Raw genomic sequence first — 21,224 nt, forward strand, 5'->3', positions numbered from 1 at the left:
ATATGTACCCTAGAATTTCTTAATAAAATGCATTAGAAACTTAGAAAAAAAGTAAAAATAAATAGATCAGAAAACATAGAAATACTAATTTATACCTAAGTAATTATGAATTTGAAAGTTCATAGCTAAAAAGACATGTGTAACCTAGATTATTTCTTTGATTATTTTATAATTTAATACTATTTAATATTCTTATGTTCCAAAGTACAATTTCATAAAAACATTGTTAAAGACCAATTTATTGACTTACTTCCAGTACTTTTTAAACTAGAATCTCCTTTTATTTTAATGAGAAATTGCCACACCATCCACTAACTAAATAAAAGATAGATTAAAACTCATTACTACTTACCATTGTGTATTTAAAATAAAAGAAGATCTCCAATTAAAAAAATACTAGAGGTAAGCTAAATCCCAATTTATTTAGGATAGTAAGTAGTTATACATGCATTGAGTATATATTTATTTATTATAAAAAAAAGTATATATATTTTTAAAAATTGTTTTGATCATACTTTCAAGCAATATAATAAATATTCTATCAAAAGCAATATAATAAACAAAGTACATACTATTTACGTTTTCATATTATTATTAGAGAAATTATACTTTACTATCATAAACTATATCTCAAATTACATTTTGCACCATAAACTTTTAAAATGTATGATTTATACCCTAAACTATACTTCATGTTACACTTTACATTTCGCTAACAATTATGCCATTATCTTGGATGACATCATATGAAAAATTCCAATTGCCTCCCTTTTCAATCCCTTAAAAATAAATGAGAAATTACATTTTACCACCATAAACTATACTCTTAAGGTTAACTATGCATTCTGAAAATTTGAAATGTAAAGTATAATTTGAGCTATCTAAATTACACTTATTATTATACTACCTAAAATATCAAATAAAAAACGTGTTTTATTAGCTATGATTGCGGGAGAAAAAGAGGCGAAAAGACAGTAGGCCAACTTCCATTATTATACACAAAACAAGTGGCCTAAAAATGGAGGAAAAAAAACACTAAATTTGAAGTCATAAGTTAATGACTCACTCTTATCAGTCTTAATCTTAAATTTTTTATTTTTTTTTATCAGTCTTAATCTTAATTAATACAATGAAAAGGAACAAAAAAAGGTTGGCGAGTTTTGATTTTTGAACAAAGTGAGAGTCGCCGAGGGATAATAATTAAAGAAAAAAGGAAAAAGAGAGCTGACTAGGACTTAGAAATTACAAATTGGCGTCCAACGAAAACCCAAATTGCCGTTTACATTGACAAGTCCAAAGAAAAAAAGTGAAAGAGAATCAAAAAGAGAAAGAAAAAGAGAGATCTCTTTTAAAGGCCACAAACCAAACTTGTGGCTCAGAATTCACTTTATATTTCTTCACTTTCTCTCTCTCTTACACTTTCTCTCTCTATATTGCTAACGTGGCACCCCCACCTGCCCGTTTGGGCTCCTCATCATCTATTCTCTCTCTCTCTCTCTCTCATCTATCAAACAAAGCAAAATCAAAATAAAAAACACACAAACACATAACACAAAAAACAACGTACAATCGACGATACCACGACGCCACAACACTCTCTGTCTCTCTCTCTCTCTCTTACACCACAACGTGTCAGATCTCTCTTTGTTTTTGTTTCTCTTTCTAAAAAGTGTTTCAAAAAAAAAAAAAAAACAAAGAAAACAGAGACAGAGAAATGTCGGAAGCTAAAGACCCGGCGATAAAGCTGTTCGGGAAAACGATCCCGGTGCCGGAGGTTCAGGCAAACGGTTCGGGCGAATGTTCCGGAGCTCCATCTTCGTGTTCGGGTCCTCTGGTGGATGATAATATCGATCAAGACCGTGCTTCTTCGAGTAACTCTTCGGCTGAGAAGGTATGTATGTGATTTGGGATATTGGGATTTGGATGCGTGAGCTGAAAAAATTTTGGATTTTGAGAGCGACCCATTATTTTCAAGGTGGAGATATATAATGGGTCGGTCTTAGTTTGGAAGCTTTTTGCTTGATTGCTTGGTTATGGTGGGCTTTTTTTTTTTTAATAATTATTTTTGGTTGCTAATGATGTTTTCGTGAGCTTTGAATTGGGGTTTAGTTTGATTCTTTAGCTTCAGTGTTTAAAGTTTGGATTTTTGGGGTGTGTTTTGATTCGTTTTTTGTATAAAAAATGAGCTCGTTATGATGGATTTGCTTGAGGTAGTTTAGGTTTATTTTGATTGGTTTTGGAGATTGGTGGTGTAATATCGTTTAGATTAGCTTAGGAACTTTGGTCGTTTTGTTAAGGTTGTCCATTTTAGTTACTGGATTTTGGATTTGGCATCTTGTTAGATTTCATCTATGGTTTTACATCTTTTGGTGGAGACAATTAGATTTGCAACCTGAGTTTTGATAGCTGAGGGTGAGGGGCTAGATTATTTTTTGGCAAATCTTGGATTTTCTTTTATTATATAAAGTTAAAAAATATGTGTAATTTTTCTTTGTGATCGTATTCTATGGTTAACTTTTGTTTGTGAACAATGCTGTTTCCAAATGAGATCCTTGCGTTTTGTGAGGAATTTTCCAATTTTGAGATCAAGAACAATCTATAATCTGGATATGGAGTTGCTATTTTTTGGGGAATAATTTCTTCACGGTGGCATACCTGTGTTTATTTGTACTTTAAAAATAAATAAATAGCTAAATTCAATAGTCACAATGGGGATGGGGGGGTTGGTTTTGAACATTGGTTGTCTCTGTTGGAAAAACAAGGAGTTTGCCAGTCAAGTTTAGCATTGCCTTGTTTTAATAGCCTTTTTCAGTAACTCATAGTGCTTATGCGAGTACAAACATACTTGCCATAGTATCTTCAAGAGAGTTATTACCAATTTTGTTGCTTATTCTTCCTTACCAATTTTGACTAACTTTATTTTATTTTCCATTTGGTTACCTAGAATTCATAGAAAAGAGAAGAGAAAGAGACAATTTTCAGTTTGAATCTTATGACAATCACTCCAAACTCAGCCTGTTACAACAGATTGGGTTATCATGACTTTTCATACGTACCTTTGCAATAAAGTAAGCCTTAGGAACACTTGAATCTGAACATTCTAGATATCTCTGACCCCAGGCAAATGAGCCTTTGTTCGGTGACTGAAATGAGTTAAGAGTCTTGTCATTAGTCCTTCAAAGAGGTGGTTCTATATATACTTTTGCTGGCATGTTCTTTTGTATTGCAACTATGGAACTTTGGTTCTAATATGATGAAGTACTTTTACTAGTATGTGGTTTTTGCGAGTTAATTGGTTTTTGTTCAACTGGTTAATATCATTGAATGCTCAAAAGATTTAAGTGAAATCTGGTCCATGATTTTATTTTTTATTAAGTTTCCCTGAATATGGTTTTTACTGTAGTGGAATATTTTTATCTGCCATCAATTTATATTTGAAATTGTCTTTCTCAATGGAAATTTTGTTCAATTCAGGATACAATGGGAGAAAAACCAACTGCAAATAAAAAGGAAGATGGAGGCCTACCTGTGTCTTCAGAAGAGTCGACAAATCCAGATGGAGCCTCAGGAATAAGTGAGAACCCTCAAACACCCTCGGTTGAGAAGGAGAGTGCTACATTAAAAGCCTCAAAGACTGAAGAAGATCAGAGTGAATCTAGTAATTCACAGGAAAAAACCCTAAAGAAACCAGACAAGATACTGCCATGCCCCCGCTGTAATAGCATGGATACCAAGTTCTGTTACTACAACAATTACAATGTCAACCAACCCCGGCATTTCTGCAAGAACTGCCAGAGATACTGGACAGCTGGTGGGACCATGAGGAATGTGCCTGTGGGTGCTGGTCGACGCAAAAACAAGAATTCTGCTTCTCACTACCGTCACATAACTGTCTCTGAAGCTCTCCAGAATGCTCGAGCTGATCTTCCAAATGGAGTCCACCATCCTTCTTTGAAATCTAACGGCACTGTCCTTACATTTGGCTCAGACACACCCCTCTGTGAATCAATGGCTTCTGTGTTGAACCTTGCTGATAAATCAATGAGGAACTGCACACCAAATGGAATTCATAAACCTGAGGAACTAAGGATTCCAGTTCCTTATGGAGGTGGAGAAAATGGGGATGATCGTTCAAATGGAGCTTCAGTTGCAAGTTCGAATCCAAAGAATGAGCCTGGCAAAATTGGGTCACAAGAGCAAGTGATGCGGAATTGTCAGGGTTTCGCACCTCAAATACCATGCTTTCCTGGGGCTCCTTGGCCTTATCCATGGCATTCAGCTCAGTGGAGCTCCCCTGTACCACCACCTGCTTTCTGCCCTCCAGGCTTTCCGATGCCCTTCTACCCTGCTGCAGCTTATTGGGGTTGTACTGTACCAGGCACTTGGAGCATCCCTTGGCTTCCCCAGCCAACATCTCCAAACCATACAGCCCTGAGCTCTGGTCCCAACTCTCCAACCTTGGGAAAACACTCAAGAGATGAAAACATTCTCAAGTCAAGCAACTCTGGGGATGAGGAACCACTAAAAGAAAACAATGCTGAGAGATGCCTTTGGATTCCAAAGACTTTGAGGATTGATGACCCAGGTGAAGCTGCAAGAAGTTCTATATGGGCAACATTGGGGATAAAGAATGACAAGGCTGACACAATTAGTGGGGGAGGACTCTTTAAGGCATTCCAATCAAAGACTGATGAAAAGAATCATGTAGCCGAAACCTCTCCGGTCTTGCAAGCCAATCCAGCAGCATTGTCTAGGTCACTCAACTTCCATGAGAGCTCATAAATAGGTAGCTTATATTTTGTAATCAGTTTACAGTGTTACAAGCAGACTTGGCAGTTTTCAACTGGTCCATTCAAATTGCCATCAATGGTGTATGCCATGGTATCATTTTGAGTTTGCCAGCCTCATTTCTAAAAGTATGAAACCAGTCCAACTGAGGCAGAGCGGAGGAGGATTATCCCGGCATCTCCATTTTAGGAGAAGATACCCAGTTTAGCCAAAGTAGGAACTGATATCATGTGCTAGTATGAACAGGTGCTTTTTGCTTTATGTTAGATGGTTTGCTGAGTTCGTGTACATATTTCTATATCAAATAGTGAGCGCAAGAACAAGGTGTGTACCAAAAATCCCAGATGTACATAAATAAATTTGGGAATTGAATTCAAATGGAACTTCTTGTCCTTCTATACATTTAGAGATTTCCATCTTTTGGTGCATTCTTAAATTAATTCTACCTTGACTTGCGAAGTGCGTATGCTTGTGACAATAAGTTTAGAGACTACTTTTCTCATAATTTTGTTCACAACTACTACGTTACAAGTTGTTAATTTTAGATAAACTAGTTAGGGCACCACGTGCAAAACACGTGCTTGTCGTGGAAAAAAAGTACTGTAGTAATTATGGTCAATTCTAGATTTTATTTGTATTATAAAATAAAGATATGAATCATTTGATTTTTAAAATATATAGAGATTTATATTAATCAAAAGAGACATTAATTTTAAGAATTTTCATAATTATGTCGTAAAAAGTTAATCTTATTCGTTTAAAAAATTTGATCAATCACAAAATTAGAGTAGCTATTTAACATATAAATATTTATTTAACTATAATAGTTTTTTAGTACCTACTTGCTAAAGACAATATATCTATTCTAAAAACTTCTAAGAATGATAACGAATATCATCATCTTTCAACAATAAATAACTGAGTTTTGCTAAGAAATTTAAAATTAAAAAAAAAAAAGATAAGAAAAGGCTTGTGTCATTAAATATCATCATTCTAACTTTCTAAGAATTTTTATCATTTAAAACTCAAAATACGTAAAGAAAATTTTTAGGATGTTAAAATTTAGCAGGAGTAATTTGGACATTACACAATAAAATATTTTAAGAATCATAAGTTTTCATTAGGGTTTAACTGAGAGTATAATAATATGATATATTTGCTCTTTTCCAAAGATTAATGGAAAAATTGCATGATTTTAAAGTTTAAGGAAGAATTGTAAACTACCCCAAACATAAAGGATGAAAAATGTTTTTTTCCTAAGTTTTTGTGTGCAAAACTATGTGTTTTTACTTAAAATAGTGTGTAAAGAAAAAAATATATATAAAAAGTCAACAAAAAAAAAATTGTATGTGGAATAATGAATTTTGGCTCAACAAAGTTGATTAAACCAAATTGGTACTGTAGCTACTATTCAAAACTTAAATAATAATAAAAAAAAAAAAAAAAAAAGGGACAAAGTGACTCAACAAAATGGCACTGTAGATATACAGCGCAAAAACACTGGATGTATAGTGCAAAAACACTGTACGTGCATTTGTGCTTTTATATATAAGAAAAAAGAGCACAAATCTATGATTGAAAAAAAAAGGTACATATTGAACAAACCAAAAGTACTGTAACTTTTACACATTCACTTAACAAGTGTCACAACATTTTCACAAAATATTTATTTTTAGTTGTGGTTGGTCACAGTTTCATATTTTATTATTTTATTTTGACTTATAAGAAATTGACACCTTAATAATTATGAAAATATTGTGAAATTTGTTGTGTCAATATAACAATATATATATATATATATAAAAGAAAAAAAAAAGTACAAACGGAAGACGAAAAAAAAAATGTAACAATTTTAGCTAGAGTGCCTCCTAGTATTGTAGCTACTATTTGAAACTTAAAAAAAAAATAAAAAAAAATAATAAAAAAAAAGAAAAGAAAAGAAAAGATAATTATACTTTACCCACCTGTGATTTACCTCTAATTCGATGTGTCTACTTGTGGTTTCAATTTTGACACTTTACCCACCTGTGATTCTTACCGTTACTGTGCCGTAACCCACCTCTCCCTTAGCCATTAGTCTAACACAGAATATGTAAAAAATAAAACCCCAAATGGATCAAAACACTCTCACTCAAATCTTGAACATGAATAACATACCCACAAATCTGAAGAACATAATACTCGAATCTTTTCCTATTTGTCTCTTGAGTTGGCTCGCTAGAGCAAGCCTAAACGTTTGTTCTTTTCTTTATATTTGTATATTTGTATACGGTTACTCTTTTACATTAACATAGTTCTGTTTATTATCTCAAAAAAAAAAAAAAAAAAAAAAAAATGAATCCAGAATTTTTGAACATAAACCCAAACCAAAAACTAAACCCAGAAATCTTGAAGATTAACCAAAAATTAAACCCATAAATTTTGAACATAACCCACGACCACTGCAACCAAAGATTAAAACCAAATCAAACACACCACAAATTTCTTTTTCAATCTTTTCTATCCTCTTGACAGTTTTGTTTGAATTCATAGGCTTGAGATTTGAAAATGTTCTTATGATCCCCACTATCGAACCAGTCAAACGACATCGGCATCGTCACGGACAACGACGACGACGTCGTCTGGGAATTGGAGCTCGACGCCTTAACGTAAATGCTGCACGCATCTGAATTGGTTGGATTAATGGATTGTACAAAGAAGCATTCGCCCTAGCGAGTGGCAATGCAGTTTGGAATGGATCAAGATCTTCCAGGTGATTTTTCTGGTTTAGAATTTAACTTGGAAAATGTTAGGTTCTATGTTCCACCAAGGTCTTTTGTGCCAAGTGTGTCACTCAGGTACTTGAATTGGTGGCAAGCATTCAAATCAAAATTGTGCAAATGTGATCAAAGAGTACCCAAAGTTAATATCTTCGAAGAACAGTGCTTTACCTTTGATTCAAGCTAAAACAGATAAGGGATAGTATCATGGTTCACTTACACCAATTAGTACGAAGAAGCCTAAGATGTTATCGTCAAGGAGCCATACACATATCTCACGGAGAATTCTTAATTGGAGTGATGATGAGACTGTGCTCTGGGTTTTGCTGGAAATGTGTTTGGGGTTTTGACTATTTTTACTTCCCAAAACCACTTTTGCATTTGCAGAGGAATTTTGCTCTTGGAAAAGCTTTGGGCTGGTCGGTCAGCTCAGGGTTTGGGCCTGTGTTGGATATTGTTTTTGGGTTCAACATCCTGTAATTTTTCAGATTTTTGGGTGTGTTCTTCATGTTCAAGATTTGAGTGAGAGTGTTTTGATCTGTTTGGGGTTTGTTTTTTTTACATATTCTGTGTTAGACTAACGACTGAGGGAGAGGTGGGTTACGGCACAATAACAGTGAGAATCACACGTGGGTAAAGTGTTAAAATTGAAACCACGGGTAGGCACATCGAATTAGAGGTAAACCACAGGTGGGTAAAGTGTAATTATCCTTGAAAAAAAAGACAAAGTGCCTCACCAAATTTCCACTTGTAGATGAATAGTGAAAAAGTGGTATGAACAGTGCATAAACACTGTAACGGCATAACTGCTTTTTATATAGTTAATAGAAATGTGGTCACTTATCAAAACAAAAACAAAAAACAAAATTGTAGATAATAAAGTGGTGTCCATGTGGCTCATGTGAAAATAACAAGGGTAAATTATAAAATTGGTCCCAATCTTTTATACTATTTTTCAATTTAGTCCCTAATATTTCAATTGTGTCAATTTGGTCCCTAACATTTTTAGTATCGTGTCAATTTGGTACTTGCTGTTATCCTTTGGATGGAAAAAATCTGATGTGTCAAACCGAATAATAAAAAATTATTTTTCATACTACATCAATTGCTAACTGTATTGCCATGTCAAATTTTTTTTTTTTAAACCCAAATTTTATGTTCTAAAATCAAGTTTGGGGAAATTTCTAAAATCCCTAACTCTCTCTCTCTCTCTCATTAGATTACACTCCCTCTCTTCTCCCTCACCCTCACTTTCACCTGCCCCACTTTTATTAGTCCCACCACTTGAGTTCCAATTTGATTGCTTTTCACTCCACTATGGTTTTCAACATTCTCCACTGGGGTTCTTGGCTTGAACCCAGAGCACTCAAATTAGGCTCAATTGCACTTACCTTATAACCAGTATTGTCACTAACTACAGGGGCACGACACAATGGACAATTCTTGTTTGATCTTAACCAGGTATATATCTATGCAAGGTACATGAAAAGCATGGCAACACTTGGGAAAAAGTTTGGCCGATTTGGCAAGTAAGTTTTAACACACATTTCTACACAATTTTTCACCCACACATATATCAAAAACATCTAAACAACATTACTCAAACTCCTCTACCATACGGGCCCGACTTCATCTTCTTCAAACTCACTCAAGCAAACCGAGCACTCCGTCCCATATATCAACCACTCCTCTTTTCTATACTTACACACTGTGATAGAATAAATAATAGATTGTTGGAGACCAACAATGTTGACGTACCATATGGGGTGGTCAATCATAGGTTCATGACTTCAGATCTTGACCCACGTGAGTGAAAGTAAGGGTGAGGGAGAAGAGAGGGAGATGTAATTTGATGAGAAAGAGAAAGGGATTTTAGAATTTTCCCCAAACTTAATTGTGAACAATTTTTTTTTTTTTTTTTTTTAATTTGAGGTGGTGATAATGAAAAATCATTTTATTATTATTCTGTTTAACACGTTAGAATTTTTTTCATAAGATTGTGCAAGAACCAAATTGACATGATACTAAAAATATTAAGGACTGAATTGACAAATGGTGTAAACTGTAAAGAATAAGTACCAACTTTGTAATTTACCCAAATAAAACACCTTCCAATTCAACAAGTTGTGAAAAAAATGTTGTCTTGAAAAGTTAATACTATTTTATCACTCCACCTTTTATTGGTACACATTACCTGATTTATAGGATATCAAATTATCAATGTTGCATCCAATTTCACTGAAGACTGTGTACCTCCAAAATCCAAGAATACAATTTAAACCGGCCTAAAAAGAGTGTTGTTTTTGTTTATTAGGGTATTTTCGAAATCTATATTTAGAGTACGTCAACCAAACAATAGATTCAAGTGTGGAACCCATCATTTTATAATTTGCAAAACAAAAAAACTATATTTAAATCTTTTTACCAAACAGCCTTTAGTTATATAGCTTATTGAAAATTAGATTTTAACAAACTTGGGTTTCAAGTGAAACATGATTTTACCAAATTCAAGTTCAGCAAGAAATTCAAAATTGAGTTAAAAAAAAATTACATAGGACTCAATCTTGGGTAAATTCGATTTTGGCACATAACTTATACACTTCCTTCTGTGTATATATATGGAAAGAAGTGTATAATTAGTGTGCCAAAAAAAAAAGAAAAAAAAAAGCTACTACTCTACTAGGATGTATGGAGACCAGTATTTTCAATCCTTAAATATCTATTAAAATAATAAAAATAAGGAATAAAAATAAAAATGACAAAGTTTAGTTACAAAATTAATTGTAGTCAACCTTACTCAATATCATTCACATTATTACATATTTTAAAAATTTAATTGTTGAATTACATGTTTTTAATGTTCTTAATACATATATTAAATTTTGTGCTAATTAAATATTATTTATTATATAATCTATAAGTTTACATTTTATGTATAATTTTAAATTACAAAAATTTGTAATTTAAACAATTTATTGATAACATAGTTATTAATATTTAATTTTATAGAAATTTTGCAAGTATAGAAAAAAAAAAAAAATCTAATTCAATAGTAAATTTGTCAAAATTCACCTCCAATAAAAATATATTAAGCAAGTTGAAGCCTAATTTTATAACAAATAAAAATAAGCAAAGCGACGGAACCATTTACGTCGCCTAAAGCCCCTGCAGTTAAAATTACGCTCTCATCTCTCTCTCTCTCTCTCTCTCTCTCTCTCAGACCTTATTAGTCTTACAGTCAGGCTTCCTTTTCCGACGCCGTTTCAGTGCAAGCAGGTACGTCATATCCCTCATTGCATTTCTCGTTGCTTCAAGTAAAAACCCCCAAATTTCCAAGCTTTATCTACACTTGGGTCTCGTTTTGTTCCCATTTGTACAATTTATCTTCCTATTTATTTTTCCATATAAATTGTTTCAATTTATTTTCTTTCGTCCTAAATTTCTCTTTGTTTTGACAATGTTTGTATTGGGGTATTGGGTTGTTGAATGTAACATCAAATTGGGAACTTGAACTGAAGATAGATATATATAGATTGATTAATAACCTCAATCTCAATCACCATTTGGGACATGATGGTGATTTTTGGAGTTTATTTTTTTAATGGTTATCTTGAATGTAATTATTAGGGTATATGAACTGACTGAATTGAAGCTTTGTAATTTGATTTTGATTTTTAGCACTTGAGAGAGAAACTTGTTTAATTTGATGCACTTGAAATAAACGAGCCAGCTGTAGTGTCTGCTTTTGTAAGCTAAAAGGGTTCATTAATTTGATGATTTTTGGCCTTTGAAATGAATTCGATGATTTTTGTATTGATTTATATATGTATATGTTATTTTTTCTCTGCATTTTATGCATTTCCATCCAATTTTATGACCCCCCCCTTTTTTTTAAGGAGTTGCATATTATGTCTTTCCCTCTCTCATCAATCTTTTTGATTGACGGGGCTTGCATAAATTTGTACACACACACACACAACAAGTGTGATTATATTTTGTTTGTGATCATGTTAATTAATGTATGCATAATAAACAGGACCATATCGAGGTACTGCAGTAAAGTAGGACTGCCTCAATCAATTGACCAACACTCTAGACCAGCGGAGGTATTATATATTGCTTTTCTCAAACTACTTGAACCTTTTTATTTATTTATAAAAATGAATGAGAAATTGTGTTTACCTCTCAATCGAATTACTTGTTTAGCTTTACTGGAGGTTTGTTCTTTTAAATAATTCTTTGATTGTTGGATATTGGACATTGGGTATTTGTTGAGACCTTGAGCAGCATTGTCTGCAAGTGAGGTTTTGCCGCATGGGGTTTGGAATCTGGTGGGATTAATGAGATTTATGATTTTTTAAAATTAATTCTTTGATTTGGCTATTGAACTAATTCATGGGTTAAGTTAAATTATGATGGAAATAATTTAAATAAGTTGAGAATTTCATGGTTGTATTATTCTTTTTCATCATTATTATTTGTGGTGTACTAGGAGGAAAGATCACCAGGCCAAGAGCTTTGTAGCTCAATTGGCACCTCCTAATGTGTCCATGACATCCAAGTTCAAATCCCTCCTTCCCCATTGTAATTATGGAATTATAAAAAAATATAGTGCTTTAGAGCACTACTGTTGTTGGTTCCAACTAATGCTTGGACATATAGATTATTTTTCCTTTGATGCAGATTTATTAGTTTGAATATTTCCAGTTGGTATCTCTCTACCTGTTCATTTTATATAATTTATGTGTATTGCACCAATCTATGTTTGTATCACATCCAGATAAGATGTGTGAATTCAGTTCCGTGCCAGTAATCTATTGTGTTTGATCCAATACTGTATGTAGCACCATTGAAATTAGGACATATTAGTTTTGATTGAACCAATTCATGATTCATCTTTGAAATATGTTGTATTTTGTATTTTGTTTTATGGATTACTCCATTCCTGAATGAAATTTTGCTTACTATTTTGTTGAAGTCTAGACCTCCCTTACTTCCTTCAAATCCCACGGTTTCAATCATTAAAAAGTATCTGAAATTTCTATAAAGAAGATTTTGTGTCAATCACATTTCTGTAGGGGCTTATTAGCTTGAGAAAGGTTTGATTACCTCACTTGTTGGATTTTTAATTCTTATAGTTTTGCTAAAACCATGATTATTATTATTATTTTTTTAATTTATTTGCTTAATCATAGATTAAAATGATATTTGATTATTGTGACAGATGAACACTAGTTCTGCAGGACCCTCCTCGAAATCAAAGGCTGGGTCGTCGCAGCCCTCAGAAACTTCATTTAAGCGCAAACGTGGAATCTTTCAGAAAGAGTGTGAGTATTTAAAATGGGTTTGCTTTGTTGGTTTTATTGCCACAATTTTATTTTATGCCTTGATATTCTTTTTGGATTTTACAGTGCAGCACATGATGTATGGTTTTGGAGATGGTCCTAATGTAAGTAGCACTGTTTATTTGTATTTGTTTTGTGCTTTTGGACTATAACAACACTGGTAATTTATATTAGCTTAAATTATGTTTATTTGTATTTGTGAAAACACAATGTTTTTCAAAATCTCTTATAATTACCTCGCAGAAGCGTCTCAGAGGTTGATTTTAATTGCTATGGTTATCTTTGCCACTAAGATATTGATATGCTTACTGCTTAGTGTTGGCCTCTTGATTTTGGAAAGTAGTCTTCCACAACAAATGGCAAGAATCATGATAATATTAATATCACAGTCGAAATTACATAAGGTAAGATAATGAAACTGGGTTTTACATTTTTGGAGGTTTACATGTGAGATTGAAAACAAGACCTGCATGATTCATCACATTTTGTAACATACCCGTAGCAAAGCTTTTAGCTGTGTCTTGTGGATTATTGACCATTAGAAGAGACCTACATTACTCATCTATATTAGACTTTAAATTGCAATTGCATCCATCTCATTTGTGCACTATTGAAGGTGTTCTGCCATTCTTTTCTATGCCTCATTGAACAAAAAGGTTCCCTACCTTTTTCTGTTTTAGGTGCCAACCTCTTCTTGTTTTTACTAACTTCAATAAATAAATTACAAAATTCTTTATGTATTACATGCAATATTATTGACATGAAATTCTGTAATTACAAAGAATGAAAAATTTGATGATTTATAGTATCCAATTTACACACGGTTTTGTATATTTTTTGTTGCATTCTCAGCCGCTTCCAGAAAGTGTTGCTCTTGTGGAGGACATTGCTATGGAGTATATCACAGATTTGGTAAGTACTTCTTTTGGCACCGACAATTTACTCAAGTAAAATGTCATGGTAGGCTTATGTCCACATTTTTAACTTTTCTGCAGGTGCATAAAGCCCAAGATATTGGATCAAAGAGGGGAAAGCTATCAGTTGAAGATTTCCTGTATCTGATACGCAAGGTTTCTTGATTATTTACCATTTTCAACAATAAATTTCATTCTCTGTTTTAGAAACTAGTTAAAAAGAAAATAAAAATATCACTGACCTCAAAGTTCTTTATGGCTACCCTTGTTATCAAGGCATACTATTTTGCAAGCTCACTTTACTATCATGTTTGCATTATAGTACACTTTTCACATTGTGTGCCTTGGCCAATGACATTCATACATGACAAAAATTTTCCTTTCTTTGTTCCATTTAGTACTATCTAAGGAAAAAAAACTTTAGTTAACTTCATCCTCCACCCCATTTATCTCTCTTTTCTTTAGCTAGATTTTAAATTGGCTTTAAATGAAATCATTGATGATATCCTCTGACTTCGTTGTCTGAACCTTTTTTTTTTTTTTTGCTTTGTAAATGCGGGATATACACTGCTGCAAAATTTTCATGCTCTAAGTTCGTTATATATTAATATCAGTTAGTACATGGTAAACAAATGCCAATGTTATACTTTTATCCTGCAGGATTTGCCAAAACTTAACCGCTGTACAGAGTTGCTGTCTATGAATGAGGAGCTCAAACAAGCAAGAAAGGTTTTTGAGTCAGATGAAGAGAAGTTGAGGAAGGTTTTTGAGGCAGATGAAGAAAACTAGCGTAGATAGAGTAATATGCCAGTGTTTTGATCGGCTAATAGGATTTTCAATTTTGGATCACAATGCTAGATGGTTTTGAAATCCCTACAACTTATATGTTCCTACACCAATTTTCATGTGAATGATCATTGAGGTAAAATATAGTCGGACCATCCAAATAAAGATTTTATCAATCTTAATTCATTCTAATCTTTGCCTTCAAAAAAAAATTCTATTCTTCTTTGTATGTGTTATGCATCTCCCTAGTAATTGACAAAAAAAAAAAAAAAAAAAAAATTTGGCATAATCTATTGCAACCTTCCAAGCTGTTGCCTATTATCATGGCTAAAGAATGAAGCAATTCCATTCCATGAGCTTATAAAACAGAAAATACCAAAACACAGATATAACAATGTCCGGAGCAAGATGAGAATGCTGTTCTAAATCACAAATTTGAAACTTTTTTACCAAAAAATTTGAAAACTTAGAAAACCTTTTCCAAAATCCACAAATCCAAAACAAACAAATTTATCAAAAACCAAAATTTTATCATGTGGAAAAAGAAAAAAAGCCACAAGCAACAACTACAGGATTCCAAGAACTACAAAGGTTTCCACACAACCCCCCTCCCCAAAAAAAAAAAGGATTGAGTTTGAGGTCTTTTTTTGAGAATGGGTTTGAGGCCTTACTTCTGGTGATAGGTTTAGGGTGAGGGAGGAGAGTAGTAGCTCTCTCTCTCTCTCTCTCTTTGGGTTTAAAAATGAACGGTATTTCGTCACTATTGGTTTATACTTACTAGTTATTAGGATGACTCTTTTTTTGTTGCCAAATATTCACATTTTTGGAATTAGTTATATAATCTATTGTGATTTTTGAAATTCCATTTTGCCAAACTCAAGTTTCAAGAGAAAAACAATGCCAAACTTGAGTTTTGTGCAAGTACCATGAGATTCAAAATCAAGTTAAAATTGAGTTTAAAAAAATAGATAAAACTCAAGTTTGGATAAATTCTTTAAGTTTCAAAAGCTACGGTTAATAACTTGATTTTATCTTTCAATGATCGAAATAAATGACTATTTGCGACAAACATTGTGAGGTTCCTAACACCCACTCCACACATAATAGAAATTCCAAATCCATGAATTAAGAATTTTTTATCATCATTAAAAAAACATCTTTTTATTTATTTATTTTTAACTCAAGTTTGATAATAAAATCAAAATATAGACTAATCACACATAAAAATAAAAAATAAAAAAAGCCTTAATGATTGATAGTGAATTCCACCCCATGATTAAAATAAATTTTACTTGAAACTCGTTTTTGTTTTTTTGTTTTTGGGTTGTGTTAATTGGCACTGTAAAATGTCCGTTAACAACACAATTACTGGTAGCTTTTCAATATTTTGAGCAACTTTTGATAGCTTTGGCAATTTTTTTTTATCTTTGTTGGTAATTTTTTTGACAATTTTTTTTATGTGAGATAAAAAAAGAAAATGTTAACAAATACTGCGGCACTCGCTAACATTTTTCTTTGTTTTTTGTGTTTTTCTTGGGTGATGAAAACTTGTTTTTGGCACATAATAACTTAGCATACGAGGCCAAACCCATTGGTAAAACCAAAATAAAAAATAAAAATAAAAAACCCTATCCGACCGTTGCTTAAAAAAAAAAGTACCCTAAATCTCTCTCTCAGAGCTCTCCTCAACGCCACCTTCTCTCTCTCTCTCCACAAATCTTCGTCCTCTCTCCTCCGAGGTTTGTTGTTAGAGGAGTTTTGTCTCAATACTTGCAGTTTCCTGTGGTGAGAAATATCTATTTTCTTTAACACTCTTTTAAATTATAATTTTAGACTAGCAGTAAAACAAAGATAGAGGTATAAGCCCCCATTTGTTTCAGATACTATGTGAATTAGTGCATATGTTGCCTTGCAAAATCAGACCCAAATCAATGCCCACTCCAAAACTGCCAACGGGGCCTCTCAAATACGCGCCATTTCTATTCAAACCGAATCTCAAACCTTCCTCTCTTGTAGACCCCATTAAGCTCTTGAAAATATCAGCTGAGACTAAAAACTTAAGACTAGGAAAGATACTCCATGCCTTGTTGATCACAAGCAATCAACCCTCCAAAAATGGCCACCTGGTGTTCCAAACAAACTCATTGATCTATTTCTATGTTAAATGTGATGAAATATCTGTTGCCCGTCAACTGTTTGATGAAATGCCTGAAAGGAATGTAGTTTCATGGACTGCGTTGATGTCAGGTTATTTACATAATGGGTTAGCTTTGGAAGTTCTTAGACTATATAAGAAAATGGTTTCGTTGGACGGTTTGTGTCCAAATGAATATGTATTTGCTATTGTTATTTCTTCTTGTTCTGATATTGGGAGGGTTGAAGAGGGCAAGCAATGTCATGGGTATGTGCTGAAGTCTGGGTTGGTACTTCATCAATATGTCAAGAATGCACTGATATGCATGTATTCGAGGTGTTCAGATGTGGATGGTGCTATGCGGGTTTTGAATACAGTGCCTGGATATGATGTTTTTTCTTACAATTCAGTCATCAATAAACTTATAGAACTGGAGTATTTGAGGGAAGCTTTAGAAGTTTTGGATAGGATGATGGCTGAGTGTGTGGTATGGGATAATGTCACTTATGTTGCCATTTTTGGCCTCTGTGCTCGTCTTAAAGATTTGAAGTTAGGTTTTCAAGTTCATGGTCAAATGTTGAAGAGTGACCTTGAATGTGATGTCTTTGTTAGTAGCACAATGGTTGATATGTATGGGAAATGTGGTAAAATTCTGTATGCAAGGAAAGTTTTTGATTGTTTGCGAAATAGAAATGTGGTCTCCTGGACGTCAATCATGGCTGCATACCTCCAAAATGGTTACTTTGAGGAAGCATTAAATCTATTTCCAAAAATGGAAATTGAAGGCATTATGCCAAATGAATATACTTTTGCTGTTTTGCTAAAATCCAGTGCAGGTTTGTCTGCATTAGGACTTGGAGATCTATTACATGCCCGGGCTGAGAAATCAGGTTTCAAGGAGCATGTTATTGTTGGGAATGCTTTGGTAATTATGTATTCCAAGACCGGCAACATTAAAGAAGCAAATAAGATTTTCTCAGATATGATATTTCGAGAGACCATTACCTGGAATGCTATGATCTGTGGGTATTCCCATCATGGGCTTGGTAAAGAAGCTCTAACTGTGTTTCAAGACATGTTGGTAGCAGGTGTGTGTCCTAACTACGTAACTTTTGTTGGGGTACTATCTGCTTGTGCACATTCGTGTCTAGTGCAAGAAGGATTCTATTATTTGAATCAACTAATGGAACAAATGGGGATTGAACCTGGATTAGAGCACTATACATGTTTTGTTGGGCTTCTGAGCAGGGCTGGACTACTTGATGAAGCTGAGAATTTTATGAGATCTACACCAGTAAAGTGGGATGTCATTGCATGGCGTACTTTGCTAAATGCTTGTCATGTCCATCGGAATTATGGTATAGGAAAACGGATAGCAGAAACTGTCTTACATATGGATCCTCATGATGAGGGAACATATATACTGATATCAAATATGTATGCCAAGGCAAGGAGATGGGATGGAGTCGTGAAGATCCGAAAATTGATGAGAGAAAGAAATGTCAAGAAAGAACCTGGGGTCAGCTGGTTAGAGATAAGGAATATTACCCATGTCTTTGTTTCAGATGACAACAAACACCCAGAATCTAGTCAGATCTATGAGAAGGTTGGGGAATTGCTGGCCAAGATTAAACCATTAGGGTATGTGCCAGATATTGCTGCAGTATTGCATGATGTAGAGGATGAGCAGAAAGAAGATTATCTTAGTTATCACAGTGAGAAGTTGGCTATAGCATATGGTCTCATGAAAACACCTACAGGAGCCCCCATCCGTGTAATTAAGAACCTTAGGATGTGTGATGATTGCCATAGAGCTGTGAAACTAATTTCAAAGGTCACAAACAGGTTGATAATTGTTAGGGATGCAAACCGTTTTCATCATTTTCACGATGGGAGCTGTTCTTGTGCAGATTTTTGGTGAAACGTTGATGACCTTTTTGTCATATGGATGACTGGAGAAGCTAATTGCATGTTATGGAACCTAGAGGATATTAGTTCCATGTCCTCCCCCTACATGCCAAAGAATATTGATCACGGCCTGTGGGGCCCCATGCCTCTGGGACCTTATGTAAGTAATTTAAATTAGTTATTCAAGTGGTGTATAAGTTTGTGTTCCTCTTTCATTTTTATTAATGTTTAGAAATTTATTTTCAATGGGCTTTCACCTTTCAGGTTGTGGAAATCCAGTATTGGCCGTTTATGTTACCCTGATTTTGATGATACAGCCTTGAGGCAAGGTCAAGCAAAAACATTAATTGAACACTGAACTATATGGTCAGCTTAACACTGGCCATTAACACTGTGTTTCTGAGAGATGTTTCAAATTTGAGATAAGAGTGAAAAATTGAAGGGAAAAGAGGTGTGGTTTTAAGGAAAGGGCAGTGGAAAGCAGAGGAAGATGTAAGTGCTGTTAATCCTTTTAAAGAAGTATGGCCCCAAGAGACTCAAGCTCCATTTGATCCAAATGCCACTTGCAGAGACCAGAAAGCCGTGCTATCTTCATTGGGTAAACAGGCTTAGACCCAACTTAAAAAAGTAAAAATCCACAATTGCATTTCTTGTTGATTCAAGTATAACCCCCAAATTTTCAAGCTTTATTTATACAGTTCTGTCTCTACTCTCATCTTTTTCTCAGCTCCCTGGTTCTCTTCCCATTTGTACAATTTGTCTTCCTATTTATTTTTCCATATAAATTGTTTCAATTTTTTTTTTAATTTCTCTTTGTTTTGACATCTTTCACTGTTGTTGATGTTTGTATTGGGGTATTGGGTAGTTGAATTTTGTAGATTTTGGTTCTGTTTTGGGGGAATGTAACATCAATTTGGGTCCTTGAACTTATGTAGATAGATTGATAACCTCAATCTCAATCTCTTTGGGACATGATGGTGATTAGGAGTTTTATTATTATTATTTATGATAATATTGATTATATTTATTGGGGTATATGAACTGACTGAATTGCAGCTTTGTAATTTGATTTTTAGTACTCGAGAAAGAAACTTGTTTAACTTGATGCACATGAAATGAACCAACCAACAGTAGTGTCTGCTTTCATAAGCTAAAAGGGTTCATTAATTTTGGCCTTTGAATGAATTTGGAGACTTTTTGTATTGATTTATATATGTATTTTATTTCTCTGCATTTTATGCATTTCCATCCAATTTTATGACCCATTTTTTGGAGTTTAATATTATGTCTTTCACTCCAATTTCAAATACTCCCTCTCTCATCAATCTTTTTGTTTTTATAGATTGGAATCTTGTGTGATTTGGACGTGGTTGACGGGGCCTGCATAAATTTGTAGCTTAGGTCTTCTTCATTAAAGCATTTGGGCTTAGGAATTGTATAGTTTGCTAGCCATGAGTTACTTCTCTGTCTCTCTTTCTCTTTGTTATTATTATTATTATTAATTTATTTCTTTCAATACTTTGTGTGTGTGTGTATGTATATACACACACAAGTGTGATTATATTTTGTTTGTGATCATGTTAATTAATTTATGCAGAATAAACAGGACCATATCGAGGTACTGCAGTAAAGTGTTGCACTTGTGGGGGACATTGCTGTGGAGTATATCACAGATTTTGTAAGTACTTCTTTTGGTACCGACAATTTACTCTCAAAGTAAAATGTCATGGTAGGCTTATGCCAACATCTTTAACTTTTCTGCAGGTGCATAAAGTCCAAGATATTAGATCAAAGAGGGGAAAGCTATTAGTTGAAGATTTCCTGTATCTGATACGCAAGGTTCCTCGATTATTTACCATCTTCACCAATAAACTTCATTTCTCTGTTTTAGAAGCTGGTTAAAAAATAATATCACTGACCTCAAAGTTCTTTATGGCTACCATTGTTGTCAAGGCATGCTATTTTGCAAGCTCACTTTACTATCATAGTACAAGTGTACAACATACTTTTCACATTGTGTGCCTTGGCCAATGACATTCATACATGACAACGCAACACTTTTCCTTTCCTTGTTCCATTTTAGTACTATTTAAGGGAAAAAGTTTTAGTAAACTTCTTCCTCCACCCCATTTATCTCTCATTTATTTAGCTAGAAATTAAATTGGCTTTAAATGAAATTATCAATGATATCCTCTGACTTTGTTGTCTGAACATTTTTTTTTTTTGAATTTTCTTGCTTTGTAAATGCAGGATATACACTGCTGCAAAATTTTCAAGCTCTATGTTCGTTATATTGGTTAGTGCATGGTAAACAAATGCCAATGTTATACTTGATCCTGCAGGATTTGCCAAAACTTAACCGCTGTACAGAGTTGCTGTCTATGAATGAGGAGCTGAAACAAGCGAGAAAGGTTTTTGAGTCAGATGAAGAGAAGCTGAGGAAGGTTTTTGAGGCAGATGAAGAAAACTAGCGTAGATATAGTAATATGCCAGTGTTTTGATCGGCTAATAAGATTTTCAATTTTGGATCACTATACTAGATGGTCTTGAAATCCCTACAACTGATATGTTCCTACACTTATTTTCATGC

General features: G+C 33.7%; 3 protein-coding genes across 6 annotated transcripts; all 3 read left to right on the plus strand.

The window, feature by feature from the left end:
* The first annotated feature begins 1,429 nt into the window (after positions 1 to 1,429).
* LOC115976881 (cyclic dof factor 2-like) lies at positions 1,430 to 5,204 on the plus strand. Its single transcript, XM_031098396.1, has 2 exons — positions 1,430 to 1,891; positions 3,475 to 5,204. Exons 1-2 carry the CDS (start codon positions 1,715 to 1,717, stop codon positions 4,780 to 4,782), a joined length of 1,485 nt encoding a protein of 494 aa, XP_030954256.1. The 5' UTR covers positions 1,430 to 1,714; the 3' UTR covers positions 4,783 to 5,204.
* A 5,546-nt stretch (positions 5,205 to 10,750) lies between these two features.
* On the plus strand, positions 10,751 to 14,789 carry LOC115976883 (transcription initiation factor TFIID subunit 13-like). The gene is made up of 7 exons (XM_031098401.1): positions 10,751 to 10,823; positions 11,584 to 11,653; positions 12,772 to 12,874; positions 12,959 to 12,996; positions 13,745 to 13,804; positions 13,888 to 13,962; positions 14,467 to 14,789. Exons 3-7 carry the CDS (start codon positions 12,772 to 12,774, stop codon positions 14,593 to 14,595), a joined length of 405 nt encoding a protein of 134 aa, XP_030954261.1. The 5' UTR covers positions 10,751 to 10,823; positions 11,584 to 11,653; the 3' UTR covers positions 14,596 to 14,789.
* Positions 14,790 to 16,258: 1,469 nt separating this feature from the next.
* LOC115976882 (pentatricopeptide repeat-containing protein At5g39680) lies at positions 16,259 to 20,312 on the plus strand. Of its 4 annotated transcripts, none has more exons than XM_031098399.1 (3): positions 16,259 to 18,794; positions 18,899 to 19,232; positions 20,232 to 20,312. In XM_031098399.1, the coding sequence occupies exon 1, from the start codon at positions 16,494 to 16,496 to the stop codon at positions 18,645 to 18,647; it is 2,154 nt and encodes a 717-aa protein (XP_030954259.1). In that variant the 5' UTR covers positions 16,259 to 16,493; the 3' UTR covers positions 18,648 to 18,794; positions 18,899 to 19,232; positions 20,232 to 20,312. The 4 variants fall into 4 exon arrangements, with proteins under 4 accessions (XP_030954259.1, XP_030954260.1, XP_030954258.1 ...); XM_031098400.1 differs by having other exon boundaries at positions 18,899 to 19,261; positions 20,232 to 20,300; XM_031098398.1 differs by lacking the exon at positions 20,232 to 20,312 and adding an exon at positions 19,977 to 20,089 and having other exon boundaries at positions 18,899 to 19,261.
* The last annotated feature ends 912 nt before the right edge of the window (positions 20,313 to 21,224 follow it).

Source organism: Quercus lobata, chromosome 2, assembly GCF_001633185.2.
Source record: "Quercus lobata isolate SW786 chromosome 2, ValleyOak3.0 Primary Assembly, whole genome shotgun sequence".
NCBI lineage: Eukaryota > Viridiplantae > Streptophyta > Magnoliopsida > Fagales > Fagaceae > Quercus > Quercus lobata.